The 22,833-nt window shown below is 37.8% G+C and overlaps 1 protein-coding gene across 2 annotated transcripts in view; it reads left to right on the top strand.

The window, feature by feature from the left end:
* The window catches only part of kcnab2a (potassium voltage-gated channel subfamily A regulatory beta subunit 2a), a 93,143-nt gene that overhangs the window by 62,703 nt on the left and 7,607 nt on the right, over positions 1 to 22,833 (top strand). For both annotated transcript variants that reach the window (XM_077727198.1, XM_077727197.1), the window contains exons 4-14: positions 7,272 to 7,315; positions 9,083 to 9,120; positions 9,291 to 9,370; positions 11,632 to 11,676; positions 12,110 to 12,154; positions 12,298 to 12,341; positions 17,594 to 17,680; positions 18,384 to 18,469; positions 18,580 to 18,700; positions 20,682 to 20,776; positions 22,449 to 22,569. In XM_077727198.1, the coding sequence (XP_077583324.1) occupies positions 7,272 to 7,315; positions 9,083 to 9,120; positions 9,291 to 9,370; positions 11,632 to 11,676; positions 12,110 to 12,154; positions 12,298 to 12,341; positions 17,594 to 17,680; positions 18,384 to 18,469; positions 18,580 to 18,700; positions 20,682 to 20,776; positions 22,449 to 22,569 (806 nt within the window). The remainder of the gene's footprint in view (positions 1 to 7,271; positions 7,316 to 9,082; positions 9,121 to 9,290; positions 9,371 to 11,631; positions 11,677 to 12,109; positions 12,155 to 12,297; positions 12,342 to 17,593; positions 17,681 to 18,383; positions 18,470 to 18,579; positions 18,701 to 20,681; positions 20,777 to 22,448; positions 22,570 to 22,833) is intronic.

Below are 22,833 nucleotides of genomic sequence, written 5' to 3'. Positions count from 1 at the left end.
AGAGATCCGCCAAAAGACAGTGAGCTACAATGATAAACAGCCTCATGTCTTCGCCACCTGGCTTTCTCGTATCTCAATTTTTTTCGTATCTAAGGATAATTATTTGCTCAAAATTTTACTCATATCTCGAAATGCTCGTATGTCGAGATGCTCATATGTTGAGGTACCACTGTACTCCTCTCGTATTAGAAATCGCTCCGCCATTCGCACTGACTAATTGGAATAAAAACACTGTAAAAATGCAAAGCTCCGCCCAGTGCCCGCAGATACATTACACGAGGGAGTTGCGACAGAAAGACAGTGCCCATAATGTTCTTATGAGCAGCCTCTAGTGTCCACTGTATAGTCGTATATCAAAACTTGTCTCATATCTCAATATAAATATCTGCCCGGAATTTTACTCGTATCTCAAATTGCTCGTATTTCGGGGCACTCGTATGTCGAGGTATTACTGTACTGGTCCTTTGATGAAAGTTTGACTAGAATATTGTACCATTTAACATGCAGGGGTCGGCAACACTTACACAAAGAGCCACAGTGGGTGAAGGTTTTAGTTCCAACCTCTAAAGTAGAAACCTGTACACAAATCTTGTATATTAGAAGTGCAATTTTGGTTCCGCAGAAACAAAGTTATCCATCATTTACCGGTTATATTTGACTTTATTTTTATTGTTCTAAAATTATGGGCATCTGATTTTTATCTGCAAAACATCTTGAAAAAAATCGGATTGGATTGGAGGAGAAAATTTCAGTATAAAGACCTCTCGAATTTAGATAGCTAGTAGTAGTATTACTAAGAATCGGGTTGCCATCGAATCTGTGTCCCTTTGGTTTCAATACTATGTGTTGCACCATTCTAGTTCTCATTACCCCATCGTCTATTTAAGTGGATGTTACATAAACCTGAATGGGGGAGGAAGGGCATAACAGCACGAGAGATACTGGCATGCGTCATGTTTTAGCCTTCCATGTGTGTGGCTATTATGGATAGTTATCCTCCACGAGACTCAGTCAACATAGTCTTCCGAATGGATGTTTGCTTATTCATCACTCAGTGCTGTCATCACTATTGACTTCAAACTATTGGCTATTTTTGACCATTCTTACCTAGAAATGCCAAAAATAAATGTGATCTGGCAGCCCGGCAGATGAGTGGTTAGCGTGGGAGCCTCACGATTCTGGAGCCGGTGGTTCAATCCCAGGCCGGTCGGTCCTCACTTACGTATTTTTTCTCCGGGTTCTCTGGTTTTCTCAAGACATCATCCCAAAACATGCAGGGGAGGCTTTTTGAACAATCTAAAGTATCCCTGGGTATGAGTGTGAGCATGAATGGTTGTCCTTCTCCTTGTGTCCTGCGGTTGGCTGGCCACCTATTCAGGGTGTCCCCCGCCTGGTGTCCATAGTTAGCTGAGATAGGCTCCAGCACTTCCCGCAACCCCTCTGAGGTTAAGCAATTAATAAAATGAATGAATGAAAGAAAGAACAAAAAGGAGCTTTAAGAAATGTTGTCTCTTTGAAAACGATACGATTAAAATGCCATCGATAGTTTGGGCCTCCTTTGATACTGACCTTCAGATCGCATGTATTTTTGCATTTCTGTTCCATACTCCATACATTTGTCATGTTTTTGTTGGGGTTTGGATGTGTTTTCCCTTGTTTGCCTGTCCACATGAAATGATTTTCATGCTGTGTCTTCTCCGCTCTCTGTCCCTCGTGTGACCAGGTGTGTGCAATTGGCTTGTCAAAATCCTGTCTAGGTATTTACACATGGTGTCTTTTGTAAGTCTTTGTGGTTTCTAGGTGCTCCCCGGAACTCTTTTTTTTTTCTCATGACGGGAGTTATAAAACATTGACTCCTCCATAAATCACGCTTTATCTAGTCTCTAATCCTTATAAAGCGTGATGCATGGATGGATGTGTGTGTACTTAGAAACTTGCTGCGGGAAATTGTTCCCAAAATGACGTTTGTAAATGACGTGGAAAGGCGTCTTGGGTCAGCGCGCCCAGCACCTTCGTGTCTTGCCGAGTCTTTTCCGTGACGAAGGGGGAAAAAATTGTTTCGGGGAGCAGGAAAAGATAAAACTTGATTTATGGATGGGTGGATGTTTTATGTTAACATTCTCACGCTACTTTTGTCCAAACCCTGCATCCTAGAGTTGGCATTATGGTGGCCTGAAGCGGCTGTCGAATCCTTACAGGCGAGTGATTGAATTTCTTTACCTTCTCTCAGTGTATAAACTCAAGCTTTGAGCATTTGCAAATATTGCCTGACCTGAAATATGTTAGCTTGATGCTCTCTTGTGGTGGTTTAAGTTAGTTGCATGAACTACGCAACAGCACCGCTATTGTCTGAATTTTTCATCGTATTTTCACTTTCGTTTACAATGTTTTACCAAAAATAACACCCAAAAATTGCTTAAATAGGTCAAATTCGTCAGACTTACGCTCAGCGTAGAGGTGGCCGGCGAAGAGCCACTAAGACTATGGCAGCTGCTCGGTTGATGAGACTGGGGAACTGCGTGCTATTCGCATTGGCCGAATGGCTAAATCAGCGACAGCTGCTATGGGTGCTTTGGTATCCTACTGATGCTGTGGTTTCATTGAATTGAACTGCTGAATTGCTTTTCATATCATATCTGTACATTTTGCTTGATTGATTTGAAGTGCTGAACTTCTGTAGCACAACTGTACATAACTATACATGTCTGCTGTGTTATGCGTGAAACTGAAATTTTACTTTCTCATCTAATCCATTTTTCAAAACATTTTTTTTAAATAGCGCAACAATTGTCTTTTGGTTCTAAACAAACGGGGGCGACCGGTAAAGCGTGTCCAAGATAAAACCAATAACAACTTTTCTACATACTGTTTCTATTGGGGCATACAACCTCTACTGACTCCAGTACAGTAATACCTTGAGATAAGAGCTTAATGCATTCCTGGACTGAGCTCATATGTCGATTTACTCGCATCTCAAATCAACATTTCCTATAGAAATGAACTAAATACAAATTAGTTTGTTCCCACCAAAAGCAGGATATTACAATAGAAAAACATTTATTTTTTCTAATTCACCATCTACTAAGAAAGTAACAAATAACTAACTATCTTGCTCCTCTCGTATTAGGGAACCAGCTCCATACACCACTCATGTATTTTGATTATTTTACCTGCTTGCTTTGGACCCTTTGTATTTCCCTTTATTCTGCAGTGACTAACAGCAAAAACATTGATAAAAGGTAATGTTCCGTCCATTGTTTGAAGGTATCTTTACACGCTGGAGTTGTGGCGATAAAGACAGTGTCATTCTGTTCTCATAAGTAGCCTCTCAAGTCTTAGCCACCTGGCTGTCTCGTATGCTCGTACCTCAAATATTGTCTCGTATCGCAAGACAAATGTTTCCTCGTATCTCAAATTGCTCGTATGTCTCTTATGACGTCATTATCTTTTTTTAAGAAAGATAATAGCATTGTTACATATGAATATTTGTTCCCATAATTTAAAAAGTAATGGATCTGTGTGAGTCTTAATCATTTACTTTTTAATACTGATTCACAAATATTCTTACTTCGTCTAACCTACTACTGTTATTAGATAACTATTAAACAAGGTATTTGTAGTTTTACATGAAACTAGGGCGATGCAAAATCCAGCTAGTGACCAACATCAGCTTCTCTTCCACTAATATGCGGCATAACAGGAAAATAATGTTTTATTTGCAAAAATAATTCAATATTTTGCTGACAGCTCTGTGTAGTCTTTTATTCCACTTTTCTCAATATTGCAATGGCTCCCACTCTCCCCTGGAATGAAATTGGTCAATTCGGTTTGGCCAAAGTAACTTCACAAGGTTGTAGCTGGTGTAGTTGTTTGTCAGTAATAATGTATGCTTCCTCTAAAGTCTATGTTCTGATCATCAAATTTGTCTAAAGTGCTTCTTTTTTTATCGCTGTCCTACCACCTCTGTCTCCTTCATTATTGAGGAGTCCTCAAGAGCAATGACTTTACTGTTGTGATTCACTTCTGCTGAGACTCAGCAGGAACCTGAGCCTCATATGCTTGTCAGGGAATCTCTTCAAGGTCACCCAAGAATAGGTATATGAATGGCATAATGTGCTGACAATAGGACATCCTTAGCTTTGTTAAACAAGCTTTAAATTAGTTTACAATGCGCTACAAAATAGTTGTTTTAATACAGCAATAACTTGACATATGAGTGTGTCGACATATGAGCACAATTTTGAGCAAATATTTACCTTGAGATATGTGACAAATTATGATACACGAGAGGAGTATACTACTTCCCGTTGGCAAGTGGTCATGCGTCATCCTATTGTGAGGACATTTGTGTGCATCATTTTCGGAATATTTTGAACCAAAGACAAAAGCAAAAAATGTTCGATAGGTTCCTTTTAAAAACTGCAGTTAAAAGTCAGGGTGGAGGCGGGGCAAATCTAGCCAACCCGGGAGAAGAAAGGTATAAAAAAGGGACTAGCAAAATTAGAAGTTTAGTGTAAGGTTAGATTAAATTAATTTTTGAGTGTCTGTATCATAATCCAAGTTCATTTAAATTAGTTTGTTATGTTACGAGCTCGTTGCCTGGCAAAAAGTCTCTGTCACTCTCTCTCCTTCGCAAAATACGTCTAATTTTAGTACTATTAAACATCATAACCACTTGTTATTTGTTACTCTGTTAATAGATGACGAATTACAACAACAACAAAATGTTCCATTCCTGTTTTTGTTCAAAGGGTTGGAACAAATTAATTGTTTTTAGTTCATTTCTATGGGAAATATTGATTTGAGATATGAGTAAATCGACATACGAGCTCAGTCACGGAACACATCAAGGTCTTATCTCAAGGGACCACTGTAGTTCTTTTTCAAGGTTTCTGGAATTGTTTCTAATTGCCTCCAGCAAATTAATTTGGAGTTTGTACTCCCACCCCTCCCAGTTCAATTGGATTGCACATGTCATCCCTTCAAAAGTTGCAACTTCAGTCTATTGTGGTATTTTTCAAAAGTATCCAAATCCAAAAGTATTCACAAATATTTACAAATTCGCACTGAAACTCTTAAGCACTATAGCCTCCTTGAAGAAGGCCCGAAGAGGGACGGCCAGCCGAATTAGAAGAATACATTTAATGATGAAAAAAAAAGAACATAATTTAAAGCTGGAAAAATGTGTGGCTGAAAAAAAAATCACTAATGATTATGAGGAATTTACGCCTGAGGAGGTTCATCATTCAGTCATAGATATAGCCATAAATCTGGCTATGCAAGCTATGCCTCTCAGACATGACATTGAGCTGAAACCTGACTTTGCACTGCCATTCCTTCCAGTTGAAATGGATTGACAAAGAAGTATCCATTGGAGACCTTTGTAGTGAACAAATTAACCTGAAATCCCACATACTCTGACCAGCATCCCTCTTCCCCCCCTTTGTGCAATGCTCGGCCGCATTGTCTTGCTTTATGGCGTTTTGTCTTTGTCACCTTGCAGTTTCGTTCATGTCAAGTCTAAATTATTCGCAGAAAAGCCGAAACCTTTTCAGTCATCATTATTTTGGCGATCAATACGGCTTGTATGTGAGAAAATACGGTATATTAACATGACTGAAACGATACATGATAATTATGAGTGTTATTCTAATTATATTTTAAAGAGATAAATCCTTATTTATATCTTCCTTATTTATTTAATTTCATTACATACACATGTACATTCAGGGCAATTTTTTTATATTTTTTATTCTTAGCCGAAATGTACAGATCTTGGCTAATAATCTTGCTCATGATGTGCCTCTACTGCGTTCCTTTTGGGATGAGGGTACAAATTCTATATCACTGCCTGGTGCTTTCATTTTGTTCTGTATTGTTATAACTTCACAAAAGTCACATATGCAGACACCAATGTGCCCCCTTCTACTACTGTTTCACATCCACTGTATTTCAACACAACGCTGGTAAAGTAGATACACAGTTGTAGATCTCCTCCCCCACAATTATTTTGACTCCCTCACATGTACATGTTACATCATCACATTTGAAATGTTTCTTTTGTTTGTATATATGTATGGATATGTGTGTATGTGTATATATATATATATATGTGTGTATATATATATATATATATATATATGTGTGTATATATATATATATATATATATATATATATATATATATATATATATATATATATATATATATATATATATATATATATATATATATATATATATATATATATATATATATATATATATATATATATATATATATATATATATATATATATATATATATATATATATATATATATATATATATATATATATATATATATATATATATATATATATATATATATATATATATATATATATATATATATATATATATATATATATATATATATATATATATATATATATATATATATATATATATATATATATATATATATATATATATATATATATATATATATATATATATATATATATATATATATATATATATATATATATATATATATATATATATATATATATATATATATATATATATATATATATATATATATATATATATATATATATATATATATATATATATATATATATATATATATATATATATATATATATATATATATATATATATATATATATATATATATATATATATATATATATATATATATATATATATATATATATATATATATATATATATATATATATATATATATATATATATATATATATATATATATATATATATATATATATATATATATATATATATATATATATATATATATATATATATATATATATATATAATTAATATTAATGTATAATGTAACGTTAATAAACCTAACAATACCGTACTAAACCGCATGGCCGTTAGGATACATGAAGCTGAAGTTCAAAAGAGTAGTTTGTTTGGAGAGAGATAGTTATAGCCTTCATGGAGCTCTTCAAGGTTACGCATTACTGGAAGCATGAACCATCTGTGTCTACAGAAATTTCTTTGGAAGCCTGGGTAGGCAGGGTGCTTGTCTTAAATCCGTTTCACATTTACACCTCCCTATCAACTTTGCCTCCAAATGTATGCTATGTTGTCATTGACCATAATGTAAGAGAAGTTCTTCTTACAGTACTAAATACTAAATACACAAACTTCATTTGTTTCTTTTGTAATCATATGTTAAGATGACTAAAAATAATAATAAATCATTGTCATCTTGTGTTGTATCTTGACAGAAACCTTGGGAAGTCGGGTCTGCGCGTGTCCTGCCTTGGATTAGGTAAGAGCCACACCTTAAGAGAGGGGTTGCGGGGACTGGGAAGTATTGTGTAACCAAGTTATAATGGGACCTCTGGGAACTCATTTTTTCTCAAGTACCCACAAAAGTTGTTTTTTTACCTAAAAAGGATCCAATGGAAAGCTGTAAAAAGTTCAAAGTGGATTTTAGTAAATTAATGGACTTTTCCTGTCTATTAGTCTGTCTATTTCCAGAAAATTCAAAGCAAAAATATTTTTATGTTGAAATTAGTTCGAGATGGGTGATAAAACAATAACAATAATTATTATGCAATGTTTTTGTCAACAATAATAATAAAAACTTCTGATTAAAAATTCAATAATTTTAAACTGCAATTACATCTCCCAACCACGGAGAACGGTGGCGCAGTTGCGAGATGACCGCTGGTTTCAGACCAATGCTCGGGAGAAGGGGAAATTTGTTTTTAGCATGTTAGCAATAGAGGCTAACATGGAGCATGAACGCAGAAGGACAATAACAACGTCAAAATGAGTGATTATGAAATGCAGGACAACACAGATCCAATCCCCTGAAAGATCCAAGTGAATTCTTCCTCGCATGTTTTTTTTAATGCCTCGTGAATACCTGTGGAAAGTGCTGAAAAAGTCCTTCACCCAGAACAACAAAAATACTTTTTAAAATCAATTTTCAATCAATTCAAACATTAACATGAATACAGTCATTACTATAGTACGAAATTTTCAGTTTACAAAAGCTACTGTACTTTTGACTGCTGTTAGTACTCTCAGAGTTCTGACTACGTTTTTTTTGCTGATTTTTTTCCAAATGTAGTAGCTGGTCGTGTTTTTATCATCATGCCTCAAAAGAAGTGGCACGGTGGAGTGAGTGGTTAGCACTTTGGCCTCACAGCTCTGGGGTCCTGGTTTCAAATCCAGGTCGGCCCACCTATGTTGAGTTTGCATGTTCTCCGGTTTCCTCCCACATTCCAAAAAAACATGTATGGTAGGCTGATTGGGCATTTTAAATTGCTCCTAGCCATTAGTGTTAGCATGAATGGTTGTCCTCCTTGTGCCCAGCGATTGGCTGGCCACCAATTCAGGGTTTCCCACTGCTTCAGCACCCCCCGGCACCCTAGTGAGGATAAAATGGTTCAGAAAATGAATGAATAAATGCTTCCCAAAAAAATTACCAATGTGAATGAAAACCAAATCGCAAAAACAAGACAAACGAGGAGTTAGCGAGGAATATCAAGAACAAGACAAGGCAATGTTGACTAGCAGGGCAATATTTCAGCATCCTTCTCTTGGCTTTTTCAATGCTGTACTGACATGATGGAATATAAGTGGGATGCAAGGAACTCGACACCCCACCACACACCTGGAGCATGTAATGGATTCACACAAGCAGGCCCTCAGCAGAATATGACACTTTTGCTTCATTCTTTCTATCTCCTGTTTTTTATTTTGCGTGTGTTTAACTTTTTCATGGATTTAATATGTAATGTTTGGATCATTTCATTTTTCTTAATGGGGTTTTGCTGATTGATGTACTTTGACTTACCTTGTTTTTAATTGTGCGGTACACAATGTTCCTTGCCTTGACTAAATGCAGGACCTTAACAGATCCCATCTTGCTTCTCATCTGATTCCAAGCTGATCAGAAGGAAAAGAGATGACTCCTCACACATTCCTTACCGCAGAATAATCATTCCAGATAATCTTTTTGAGACATGCGCTCAAATCCTTTGTTTTCACTTTATATGTTCTTTCTTTTTTTGTGTATGAACAGGAACATGGGTGACGTTTGGCGGGCAAATAACGGATGAGGTGAGTTAATTACTTATGAAGAGACCATATACTATAAGGTATATATGATGTGCCTTGCACATAGGCACAACCTTCTTTTAAGCAAAAAAGCTCTATATGTGAACTTTCAATGATCTTTCATCCCGGTTCTCCTGCGCTCTTTACGCTTGCCCGCTTTGCTTTCTCAACAGATGGCAGAGCAGCTGATGACTCTAGCGTATGAAAATGGCATCAATCTGTTTGACACTGCCGAGGTCTATGCTGCTGGGAAGTGAGTGTGTACTTTGACGTTCTCTTAAAAGCCGCGTGATTAAATCTGCGAGTCAGGATTGCAGGCCGATCAAAAAGTGGCCTTGATCTCAGTGATTCAGGACATGGTTATCAACATGAAAAATAAATATTTAATTCCCCTGTTATTCTTACCATTGCTTTAAAGATCCAGAGACTTGGCAAAAATAAAAGTGAACAAAGCATTACTAATTGACATGAATGCAAGGGGATTTGTTTATCCTGCAGTGCAAACCTATGAATAAATTCCCACTGTCATTTTCAGCCGTCTTCGTGCTGTATAAAATAATTCAGAAATGACCTCAATGTGACCACCCTAGTTGTTACACAAATATTATTTAGACTTCAATCTATACTCAATCAGTTATGGCATAGATATATTAATAACTAACAATGTTGTCCTCTTTTGTGGTGCAGCACCCTCCGCCATCCTAATTAGGATAAAGTGGTTCTTAAAATGAGATGAGAGACATAGTTACTTTTATAATTGAGTAACTAGTAACGTTATTTGAATTTAATTGAATGCCTTTATTGTCTACACCAGTGTGTTGGAGTGGTTACTATGTTACTCTTCTTAGCCAGTGAATCACTTTCTCAACCAGCTGAGCCACGACAATCCTTCTTGCCTTCTGGTGTAACGATAGTAACGATAACTTTAACTATTTACTTTTCAAAAGTAAATTAAACAACACTGAACGTTCCTTCTTTAACGCAGTCTGAATGAATGTCATTTCCAAATGCTGTTTATTTTTAAATCTGTATTTATTTTGTATATACACAAGAATCGTCTACGTTGAATACAGAACCTATTGACTAGACGTATTTTGGGCTATTTTCAGCCATCACATCATTGTTAACCTCGATAAAATAAGCCCTCGTTTTTACACCTACAAAAAATGTGCTAGTGTTTGCTACACAGCTGAGTATGTGGTGTTGCACAGGTGTTAATCCTGACAGCTTCCATTCGAAAAAGCAGCATGCTAGAGATTATGTTGCACACATCACACACTAAGCGCGTGAAGAATTGCCTTGAGTTGTGGCATTTGTTCGTCACATTATGTTTCGTTTTTAAATTTTCCTAAATTTCCTTAGCTGAAACAAAAAAAAAAATCTCCACATGGTGTTTGTTTCTCTGGAATATGATTTAGTATACATTCATCATTCATTCATCTACCGTACCACGCACCCTCATAAGGGTTGCAGCAGTTGCCGGAGCCTATTCCAGCATACTTTGGGCGAAAGATAAACCACACGATAAATTGGTTGCCAGTCAGCCATAGGCCATAGAGAGGGACAAAGGACCATTCACGCTCAGAATCATACTCTTCCACCGGGAATTAACCCCCGCGCCTCCCTGTACCAAAGTCAGCCGAGTAAACCAGTACACCATCAAGTGGCCTATATTGAGCATAATAACACAAATAATAAACAAGCACTTTGCTCAACCCGGTTGTGATGCTGTTATTAGCAAAGACAGCCTTTATTTTTATTAGCTTCACATGTGGGCGGCCCGACAACTGAGTGGTTAGTTACCACCTCGGCTTTAGAGAGGGAGACCTGGGTTCATATCCAGGTCGGTCCACCTGTGCGGTGTTTGCATTTCCCCTCTGGGGCTGCGTGGGTTTTGTCCGGGTACTCCAGTTTCCCCCCACATTCCAAAGACATGCATGGTAGGCTGATTAGACACACACATTCCCACTTGGTATAAGTGTGGATGGTTGTTTGTCTCTTTGTGCACTGCGATCGGCTGGCCACCAATTCAGGGCGTTCCCACGCCTCTGGTCTGAAGTCATCTTAGATAGGCTCCGGCAAAAAAGACAGTGCGCTAAAATTATGAACAGCCTCTCATGTGTTGGCCACCTGGCTTTCTAGTATCTCAAAATTTGTCTCGTATCTCGAGATAATTATTTGCTCGAAATTTTACTCGTATCTCGAATTGCTCATATGTTGAGGTACCAATGTAATGACTTTCACTATATAAATTTTACTAGTTCGTATTTTCAACACGCAACATTTCATATCGTTCATGTGTCTCGATTAATGTTGGTCACTGGTGTGTTTTTTTTCTAATAGTATATCTCATGGCTTAATAATAATCAGCATGCTCCTATTTGAATTGAATTGAATGCTTTTATTTTCCTTATATTTTTACTATTCACTATTTATGCACATCAGCATGATCCCTTTCATTATATGCCTAAAGAGGTTTTCAGGTTCAAATCAAGCCATATTTGTGTTTGGCAGGGCGGAAGTGGTGCTGGGGAATGTCATAAAAAAGAAAGGATGGAGGTAGGAGATGTACTTTCATTCTTTTTCTTTCATTTCCGTCTCACCAACTGATCTATAATCTTGTCGTCTATGCTCGCAAATATTGGAAACGCATAGTGTTTCGTGAGCTGGAACCATAAGGTAGAACCATGAAAGATAAAAGTGACATGGCGCTGTGCCTCCTTTAAAGCCATTGAATAATACACCGACTTGGAGGAGCCTCATCTTCTGCTCTGTGCGCCGGGCCTGACACTACAGCTTTGTTAATTTATACACATCTCCAACTCTTATTCATGTATGTTGGTTAACTTCCAATACTGTGGGTGCCTGTGACACTCAAAGGATGACGTAGACGAGAGCAGAAGTTTTTGTCCACCTGTAACCAATGCACACTCACAGGCGGTAGATACCTTTTCACGCTGTGACACATGCACTTTACTTCTCTATTTTCTAGACGCTCCAGTCTGGTGATAACCACAAAGATCTTTTGGGGAGGAAAGTAAGTCAAGATAGCATCTTTAATTTGTCATAGATGTACCCACAGTGAGAAAAGGCATCATTCACATTACTGTTTTTTACTGTTAGTTCACATGACAACTAGACCATTGTTTTGTTTTGACACTCTCATTTTATCCGTTCCAGGGCAGAGACTGAAAGAGGTTTATCTCGAAAACATATTATCGAAGGTGAGTCCAGTAATCCCTCGAATTCTGCGGATAATGTATACCAGATATGGTCTACATCAGTGATTTTCAACCACTGTGCCGTGGCACACTAGTGTGCCGTGAGAGATCGTCAGGTGTGCCGTGAGAAATTATCCAATATCATTTTTTTTAAAATTAACATTTATTAATAGTTTTCTGCAAATATGATGTCATTGTCCAGTGTCCGTGCGGTAGTAAATATACTATACAGAGTGTCATTTTGTAAAATTTTTGGTTAGTGGTGTGCCACAAATTTTTCCAATGTAAAAAATGTGCCGTGGCTCAAAAAAGGTTGAAAAACACTGGTCTACATGGTCTACATTATTGACATTATCGAAAAAACGCGAAGTAGGATCACCCCCAATGTTACTACTACCATACTATATGTTTATGCTTTAATCCCATGCTACATGGCCATACATATTGCCCGGCTTCAGTATGTCTAGAAACTTCCCTTTTTGGTCATAATGGTTCCTTTTTTTCTTGGGTTCATGTGATGCCGTAGATGACGCACGACTCTTGTTCAACGGCGATTCAAAATCTAAACAAAGCCTGAATAGGCGTGGGTAATGTGCGTGATGCGAAATGTAATCCGAAGAAAACAGGCAAGACGTCGTCCTTCTTGGCCTTTCAAATACAGTTGTGGTCAAAAGTTTAGATACACTTGTGAAGAACATAATGTCATGGTTATCTTGAGTTTCCAGTTATTTCTACAACTCTGATTTTTCTCTGATAGAGTGAATGGAACAGATACTTCTTTGTCACTAAAAACATTCATGAAGTTTGGTTCTTTTATGACTTTATTATGGGTTAACAGAAAATGTGATCAAATCTGCTGGGTCAAAAATATACATGAAGCAACACAAATTAGCAATTTTGGTGACTTGGAAAGTTGTCAGTGAAATGAGCATCGTAGCATGGCCTCTTAACTTCTTGTGAGTGATTATGAGTGACTACAGCTGGTGACTTCTTTGAGGCCATTTAAATAGGGCTCATTGGATGTAAAGGCCCACAAATGCTACAATGGGAAAGTCAAAGGAGCTCAGTATTGATCTGAAAAAGTGAATCCTAGACCTGAACAGGTCAGGAAATTCACTTGGAGCCATTTCAAAGCAGCTGCAGGTCTCAAGAGCAACAGTGCTAACAATTGTTTGTAAATATAAAGTGCATGGCACTGTTTTGTCACTGCCACTATCAGGAAGAAAACGCAGGCTTCACCTGCTGCTGAGAGAAAATTGGTCAGGAAGGTGAAGATTCAACTGAGAATCACCTAAAAGCAGATCTGCTAAGAATTAGAAGACGCTGGAACACAGGCATCATTGTCCACAGTCAGGCGTGTTTTGCATCCCCATGGACTGAGAGGCTGCCATGCAAGAAGGAAACCCTTGCTCCAAAAACGGCACCTGAAGGCTCGACTGAAATTTGCTACTGATCACATGGACAGAGATAAGACCTTCTGGAGCAATGTTATTTGGTCAGACGAAACAAAAATCGAGCTGTTTGGCCACAATGCCCAGCAATATATTTGGAGGATAAAAGGTGAGGCCTTTAACCCCAAGTACACTGTGCCTACCGTCAAGCACGGTTGTGGTAATATTATGTTGTGGTGCTGTTTGCTGCCAATGGAACTGGTGCTTTACAGAGAGTAAATTGGATAATGAAGAAGGAACATTACCTTCAAATTCTTCAAGATAACCTAAAGTCATCAGCCCGAACATTGGGTCTTGGTCGCAGTTACGTGTTCCAACAGGACACTAAAACATAAAAAATGGTAATGGAATGGCTAAATCAGGCTAAAATTAAGGTTTTTGAATTGCCTCATATGTCAGAAAGCCATCAAATTTAACTGAACTGCACCAATTCTGTCAAGAGGAGGGATCAAAGATTCAACCAGAATCTTGCCAGAAGCTTGTGGATGGCTAACAAAAGCACCTAATTGAAGTGAAAATGGCCAAGGAACATGTTACTAAATATTAGCGCTGCTGTTTGTATATTTTTGACCCAGCAGATTTGATCACTTTTTTTCTGTTCACCCATAATAAAGTCATGAAAGAACCAAACATGATTTTTTTTAGTGACAAAGGAGTATCTGTTCCAATCACACCATTAGAGAAAAATCAGTTGTAGAAATTCCTGGAATTTCAAGAGAGCCATGACATTATGTTCTTCACAAGTGTATATAAATTTTTGACCACAACTGTAGATGATTCTTTCTCGGTGAACTATCGCTTCTTCAGCGCTGAGTGCCAGCCAATTCAGCACCGAAGAAGAAGCGGAGCCCTGACTTATGCTATTTAGCATCTCATCTTCAACGTGAATTTTGACATTTTTATGAACATTTTTTATTTATATACTTCAAAAAAGGGTGATCTACTGAAGCCACAAAGTGGTGAAATATGACAGTACTGACTTATGGTTAAAAAATATTAATGGGTTTCCAGTTAAGTACCCACATGCAGGTATTTGGAAACATGCCCTGTTTGATTTGCCCCTGTCTTTCATACATTTTTTCGTTCAATATAACATGCCTGAGGTCTGGTTAAATAGCTACTTAACTGGATTGAATTGGATTGGATAACTTTATTCATCCTGTATTTGGAAAATTTCATTGCAACAATAGCAAGAAGGGGGAATGCAAATATAGAAAAATCGCAGTCACAAGTTAGACAGTACAGTCGCAAAGGCCGCAGAACAACTAATCTAGAAACTCTGCATTTTAGATCACCTGTTAACGCCGTATTTCTCAAAAGTTTCGTGCATTCATTCCTATATAAGAACTCCAGTAAAAGCCACTTGTTCTACGCCAATGGATTTATTAACTTGACAAAGGTGTCACAAACAGTGCGGTGGGGCAATATATTATCATTAGCCTTAGCAGAGATGTAATCATGTTCTCTAAGCAGGGGGGTTTTGTGTTCCTTTATCTCAATGTTCCATGTGCGGGGTATTGAGCGCTGTTCGACACAGAAGCAGGGAAGCAGGCAGAGATGAGGGGTAACGGTGTACTAACAGAAACCTTAATAAATTGTGAGGCTCTCAAAAATAACTAGAATTTAACAAGCAAGAGAACAAAACCAAGCCAAATGGAGAGATGAGGAGCACTGGACATGGGGGACCACATGTGAACTCAAGCAACACACCAGCAACGATCTCACAGGGACTGACAAACACACAGGGTTTAAATAGACAGACATGGGTTGACAAGACAATCAAAAACACCTGGGTCACATGAAAGGTAGCAAGCAGAAGATACACCAGGGGTGGGGAAAAGACAGGTGAACTCAATGGGCAATCACAAGAACAGGTCACACAGGAGAAAAAAAAACAACAAAACCTGACCAACCCGATGTGTATGACTCAATCTGTATTATGGCCTCTCCTATATGCATTAGTGGTTTAAATTCCCTGTTTAAGAGAAACAATGAATGTTCACTAGTGTTGAGGACACACATACAAAGATAAAGAAATAATTTGCAATGAAATTAAAATAATCATTATCATTAGTATTCTGTCGTCTCTTAGTACTGAATAATAACTGGGAGAAAGTTTGAAGGCCTCACTTTTGATTTATGTTGACAACGCTCTGCATGAAATACAGTGGTACTTCTACTTAGAAAGTTAATTTGTTCCAGAACTTGTTTCAGAACTTGGATTATTCATAAGTACAATAGCATTTTACATGTAAATTCTCTCATTCGTTCCACTGTTCTCAAAAAAATACTAACTAAACCCTTTAAAAGTTATTAAAGTGTCCCGATTTTGTATGAAAAATGTCACAAATATATAACTCCAGTCTACTTTTTTTTTAAATTTAAATTAAAAACCTGCCTTCATAGACTTGTTAGCAACGTTCACGTGGATAATGCAAACTCATGCAAGTGTGTGACTCTGAGTCCTTTTTTCAGCCAGGCTCCAGAATTGTAATGAACTAGGAATGTGAGAAACAGTTAAATGATGAATACATGCATACATGACTGTAACCCCCACAGCTATACCAACATTATTTTTCTTGTTTACAAAACTACCTGACACATACTAAAAACAGTTCAGTACTATTTCACAGTGATTCTGTACTACCGTATTTATTCAAGTATAATGTGCAAAATGTTGTACCAAAATTTCGGGTGTGCGTTATGCATGAGGTCTTCGCTTTTATGACCAAATCCCAGTGGAAAAACTGCCCTCCCCCAGTGAAAAAGTCCCCTACGCAGCCGTTATACAGGGAGACGTAAAACCTGTCTTTGCACGCTAGATGGCACGCGTCAGCCCATTCGACCAAAAGCCACCCCTCTCCAAATAGACACGTTGATTGGGGAGGGTAAAATAACATAAAAAATTGCTCTGGAGAAACGTTAAGAGAGGCCTCTCAGTCAAGTCCTCCCAGGGAGCACTATCCTCGGATAGGCTTCGGGGCTCGGCCCGCCCCGACATTGGTCGGTGCTCACATTTTGAAAATTTAACTCCAAAAGAAAGGAATCAATTGTTTGGTGAATCTGATGATGTATCAGACTTAGAAAAAAAATAGATAGTATGATGATGAATTATCCTTTAACGGTTTAAAATTGTCAATTTCATTTGAGATTTTTGTTCATACTGGTAGTTTGTTTTACCGGGTTTCCATGCCAAATGTTTAGTCATGGCATCATGTGTTCAGTATTTGCCAGATTACCGGTGCGATCGTTGATGTGAGCTGAGAAAAGTAAAATAACCAAAAAACAAAAAAACACCATTTTTTTGTCACAAACTACAGGTGCACGCTATACTAAATAAATAAAAAAGGTAAATTATACTATGAATTTTTCCATTGATTAAAACAAAATTTCCGACTTATGTGTAATATATAGATAGAGTATACTCTGCTTTTTTTTTAGCAAAAATCACTCATTGGAGCAGAGAGCAATGTTAAATTTTGGATTACAAGGGCCTGGCGTCCATTTTTTGATGTGGACATCATTTTTCTCAGAAACTACATAATGTAAAAAGATAATTTTGTTTTTGCACTCACCAGATCCCAATTAGCTAAATATCAAAGAGAAAATAAGCAAGAGCTGACTTATGAGGTTAAAAATGTATAAATATTTTAAAAAAAACATTTCTTCCATCGGACAGCATTCAACTCTCAAGGTTCTCCTTAAGAAATTATTAATGTAATTACATACTTCTATATTATTGATTGCACAATGTTTGTATAGTATTTTAAAATGTATTCCTTCTCTTCTACTTGCGATTTCCAGGTTTAAAAGCTTCTCTGGAGCGACTACAGTTAGACTATGTCGATGTAGTGTTTGCGAACAGACCGGATCCTAACACACCTATGGAAGGTAATTCTATTGGTCTTGAATATTTTTTTAAACTTCACTTAGTAAATCTTATCAACCACTTACTGTTTGACATCACCGTATGCAATCTCCAAATATATTTTTTTGTTATTAACAATGTTTATTTGTGGAAAAGTGGGGCAGGGTTTCAGCTGGTCGTTTGCTCCTGTCAAGAATGTCTATTTTGAATGAGTTCGGTCAAAGATTGTCCATTTGCCTTTGCTGAAGTGCTTCAATGTCTTCCATGTTTTTGGAAATTAACTTACAAACCATGGGAAACTGAATTTAAAAAAAAACTTAAGGAAATCATCTGCTTTAATCTGTCAAGTGAAAAAGAAATTATGGAAAGCATGATATTTTATAATTTAAGGCAAGGGTTTGCAAACCGCTCCATGAGGGTTTTTGTTCCAACCGACCGATCCAACACAAACAGTTTCACCAATGAGGTTTTTATTGAAACGAGAAGCACCTGACTGCAATCCACTGATTGCACTTCTAAGATTCCAGGTTGGGTGAAAGGTTTCCTCCTATAGGTTGGAACGAAAACCTGCACACACTGCTGCCCAGGCCACAACTGTATAATTTTTTTTGTATATATACAGTTGTGGTCAAAGGTTTACATATAACATAATGTCATGGCGCTCTTGATTTTACATATACATACACAGTTGACAGGAAGGCATATGTAGCTTTTTTTTCTCTGCAGAAACGGTTCGAGCAATGACCCATGTTATAAATCAAGGCATGGCCATGTACTGGGGGACATCCCGCTGGAGCCCTATGGAGATAATGGTGAGCTGTGAACTGAATGTTTTGCATAAATGTGTAAACCACATTACATGTTTTTAAATTTGAAACTACACTAGGCTTCACTTTTTTTACTTTTTTGTCTCCTCCTGAAGGAAGCATATTCTGTAGCACGGCAATTCAATCAGATCCCTCCCATTTGTGAGCAGGCTGAGTATCACATGTTTCAGAGAGAGAAGGTGGAGGTACAGCTACCTGAACTTTTCCATAAAATAGGTGAGACAGTTTACGTCAAAAACTCTACAGCAGCGGTCCCCAACCACCGGTCCGCCGACCGGTACCTTTGTGGAAGGCATTTGGTGCCGGTCTGTCAAAGAAATATTAATGTTTCAAACCTCGCGCACATGAGGCACAGTCGACGCTTAAGTTTGGAGATTATGACCTTATGGTGCACTGCACCTCAGAGTTGCCAGATGATAAAAACTCCAAACCAATCACATTGTAAATATATGTGAAGTTTGCCCAATAACACTGATTACATACCTCTGCAAGCACACATGAACTCATGTGCATTTCATATGGCAAATAAGTGATGCTACTTCAAACAACAAAATGAGACCCGAATAGATTTTTTTTTTATATTCCCACCTTGAATTTCCTCTGGATGAGGTGTGCACAAACTCCCACTTCTGACAAAAGAACTACATATCCCAGCATGAACCGCGTACATGGGAAAATGAAGTCGCAGTCTGCTTAACGTAGTTGCGAGACATCTAGAGGATGATTTTTATTTTATCATCATAACTATTTTAATATTGGTCAATATAAATGGCTCATCGGATTCTAAGGCACATAGTCATCTTTTGAAAAATATTGAGGCTTTTAGGTGCGCCTTATAGTGCGGAAACACTGGCAGACATCATCGGGCGAGTTAAGTGGCGATTTGTGAATGGGTTGTGAATGCCTGGGCTAAAGTGGCGGCTAGCAAGGCAAGCTTTTGCCTTTGCAGGTCGGCATCACTTTTTTCATGAAAGCCCACAGCGACATCTCTGACTGACAGTGATTTGAAAATGTGTGTTTGGACGGCAAACTCGCCCAATTTACAGAACTCTTTATGTCGGATAAAGAAGATGAAGATTTTGATGGATTTTTAGATGTTTGAATGCTTTGAAGTATATTAACGTGAGCACACATTACATCAGTGAAGCACAGTCAAACTCAGTTTTGCTTGTGCTGCCTTTTTTTTTTAAAACATGCTAGCGAATGTTACATGCTAGTACTAACCTAATGTTGTGCCCATTGAGACGGAGCACCTTGTGCATGGGCTAATTTCTTCCACCTCATTAGTACATGTAGTACCTAAAAAACTGGTACTTTATTGGATTTAGGAACAAATTGACTTCCAAACAGTCATGTCGAACCAATTGTGTTCGTAATTTAGGAACCAACAGTATGTTTTTTTTTTTAAATATTTTTTGATCATGATGTTATGAATCCGCAAAGCGATTAAAGATGAGTCCATATCAACTAAGGAACAAAGGAATCGGTTATCACAAAAACTTGAATTTATTCAACATAAAAAATACACGATTATTAAAAGGAGATAACAAAACAGCACGACCAAGTCGGTGAATAAATCAGGGATCAAAAGTTACAACAAAACAGCACGACCGAGTTGGCAAATCAACAAAAGATCAAAAAGTACAGTAAAACAGCATGACCAAGTCAGAGAATAAACTAAGGTTTTCAAATTACAAAAATCCAAAATACAAACGTCAAAAGTCACAGCGAGGTGTTGGGCGAGCAGTGCGGTAAGCAAGGCATGCAATACTCCGGCTGTGGCGGGTGTCCTTAAATACTTGATGTGTCAATCAGCTGCATATGTGCTAATCCAGCCCCACCTAGTTGTCTTAATCAGCTGTTGAAAAAACACATCATTGTAGGCAATACACAACACATGACGCTTAAAGTTATTCTACCACCATAATTTCGCTGAGAGTAGTACAGCCTTTTCAATCGCGCAGCCCCCTTAGAAATAATAAAAAATTCTATAATAATTTTAAATAAGTGGTACTGTGCTTGGGACTTGTTTCTGTGGCTGTCGTGGGGCATTCCACACCTCTATCTTTAGCCATCGTGGATGGGGTCATGAAAAAATTTGAAGTGCTTTACCGGTCCGCGGCGAAAAAACGTTGAGGACCGCTGCTACACAGGAATGGGTGTCTCGTTATGATTTTCACATTTTGTCGTCGTGCAGGTGTGGGGGCCATGACGTGGTCTCCGCTGGCCTGTGGAATCATCTCAGGGAAGTACGACGGAAGGGTGCCCCCGTACTCTCGGGCCTCTCTGAAGGTAGCCACGCCTAGTGTATGGTTGCCTTTGCTATGCTGGTGTGGCTGCCACTGTAATTGCAGTTTTTTTAATTGTGTCCTCACACAGTCCTGTGGTTTGTCCTTTTGTTCTCTGAGTGACTGTCACTAAGTTTATTACCTATTTGGAGTGTGCTTTTTCATGCTTGGCTCAATGATTGTTTATGGTGTTGTTGTTTTTTATATCACTCAGAATTACATCTTCTATCTTTCATAATTACAATGGCTATGGGGCTTAATAGGATTTTGCATTGGTTATTGATCAATCGTTAAATACATGTATTTCAATCAATATGATTGGCTTCCAAAACGGTTAGAATTTTTGGTTAAGCAGCTTAGAAGAGTTAAGATTGGAAATTAGTCTTAACTTAGGGATCAGCACTCATGTTGACGAATATTCATTCATTCATTTTCTGAACTGCTTTATTCTCACTAGGTTCTCACGGGTGCTGGTGCCCATCCTAGCTGACTTAAGGCCAGAGGCCAGAATGGGTGGCCGGCCGATTGTGGGGCATGAGGAGATGTACAACCATTCACACTCATACCTAGCGATTTAGAGTGTCCAATCATTCTACCATGCATATTTGTGGAATGTGGGAGGAAACCGGAGTACCTGGAGAAAACCCACGTGGGCCCGAGGGGAACATGCAGACTCCACACAAGGGGACCGATCTGGATTTGAACCCAGAACCCCAAAGCTGTGAGGCCGGCGCGCTAACCACCCAAGCCGCCGTGTCGCCATGTTAAATATCAATTGTTAAATTATTCATAAAATTTAAAAAGTTGATTTGAGTAACATTGTTTTGTTCTTCATGTTGCTGATCTTGTGCTTTAATCCAGATGGTGTCTTTCATCCTATATGACAACCTAAATTTTAAAAATAAGCCTTTTAGATTAAGGTGAATCAAGAATATTGTTGAGTCAGGTTCCATATTTCAGGTCAGTTGACAGGGTTTAGTTCAAGTTAACTTGAAGGCTTTCGTGTGTGATATCTGGTTCAAGTTTGGACATTTTGATGTGTTTTTAGTCAGGTATTACAGTTTGGCAATTACCTTGAACTTACAAAATAACTAAGGTGAGAGTTGCAATAGGGGGATCAGGTTCATGATTTAAGTTCAGGGTTTTATACCATTATTTATTTAAATTAATAGAATTGGATTTCAAACAGGTTATAGTCTCAAGTTCTCAAGTATATGGTAGGTTTTAATGTTAAAACTAAGAGTTTAGTATTTGTTTTGAATATCTAGTTAGGTGTGAAAATCAAGTGTTCAAATTAGGGCTAGAATCTTATTTGAGTCTATGGATTTAAATGTAGGGATTGAAGTCATAGTTAAGATTCCAAGTAGTGTTAAAAGTACCAGGTTATGATTATTATTAGCTTTTTAAGTGTTGTCCATTTCAAGGTGGAATTGGTGGTTTTTTAAGGTTCATATAGGAGGAATATGATCATAGGACTAGGATTTAAAGTTTGGTCAGGTTCAAATTATACATAGGTTTGATTTTGGGTACAGTTTGAATGTATTTTAGCAAATGAGATGTAGACAGAAGGAGACAGAGTCACGTGTTTAAAAACAGGCCCTGGTGACACGGGAGGCGAGGTGGCCGCAGTGTGAGCAGGGCAGTGTTTTTGAGCAGGTGTGCTGTGTTTTCGACAGGGTTACCAGTGGTTGAAGGACAAGATCTTGAGCGAGGAGGGTCGTCGTCAGCAGGCGAAGTTGAAAGAGCTGCAGGCGATCGCGGAGCGGCTGGGCTGCACTCTGCCCCAACTCGCCATCGGTACGCAGATGCATTCTGCTGCTCTCTCTTTCTGTCTGTCTGTCCGTCCCATCTGGCTCAAATGGGTCAAAGTCGTTGTTTGTCCATGTTTGTCTCTTTTGTGCTAGTGTGGGCAAAATAAGGTTTAATCGCCAGTGGACCACAAATCAATAAATGCTCAGGTGAAACCCAGGTTTGTATATTTGTAATATCGCTGGCATGTAGGAAATTTGTATCCCTAAGTATTTTGTTTAGGTCATGACAGGTTTTTTTTTCAGATTCACC

The sequence above is a fragment of the Stigmatopora nigra genome, chromosome 10 (assembly GCF_051989575.1).
Source record: "Stigmatopora nigra isolate UIUO_SnigA chromosome 10, RoL_Snig_1.1, whole genome shotgun sequence".
In the NCBI taxonomy this organism is placed as follows: domain Eukaryota; kingdom Metazoa; phylum Chordata; class Actinopteri; order Syngnathiformes; family Syngnathidae; genus Stigmatopora; species Stigmatopora nigra.
Note: the sequence above shows the minus strand (reverse complement) of the source record. Positions and strands in the feature narration are given on the sequence as shown.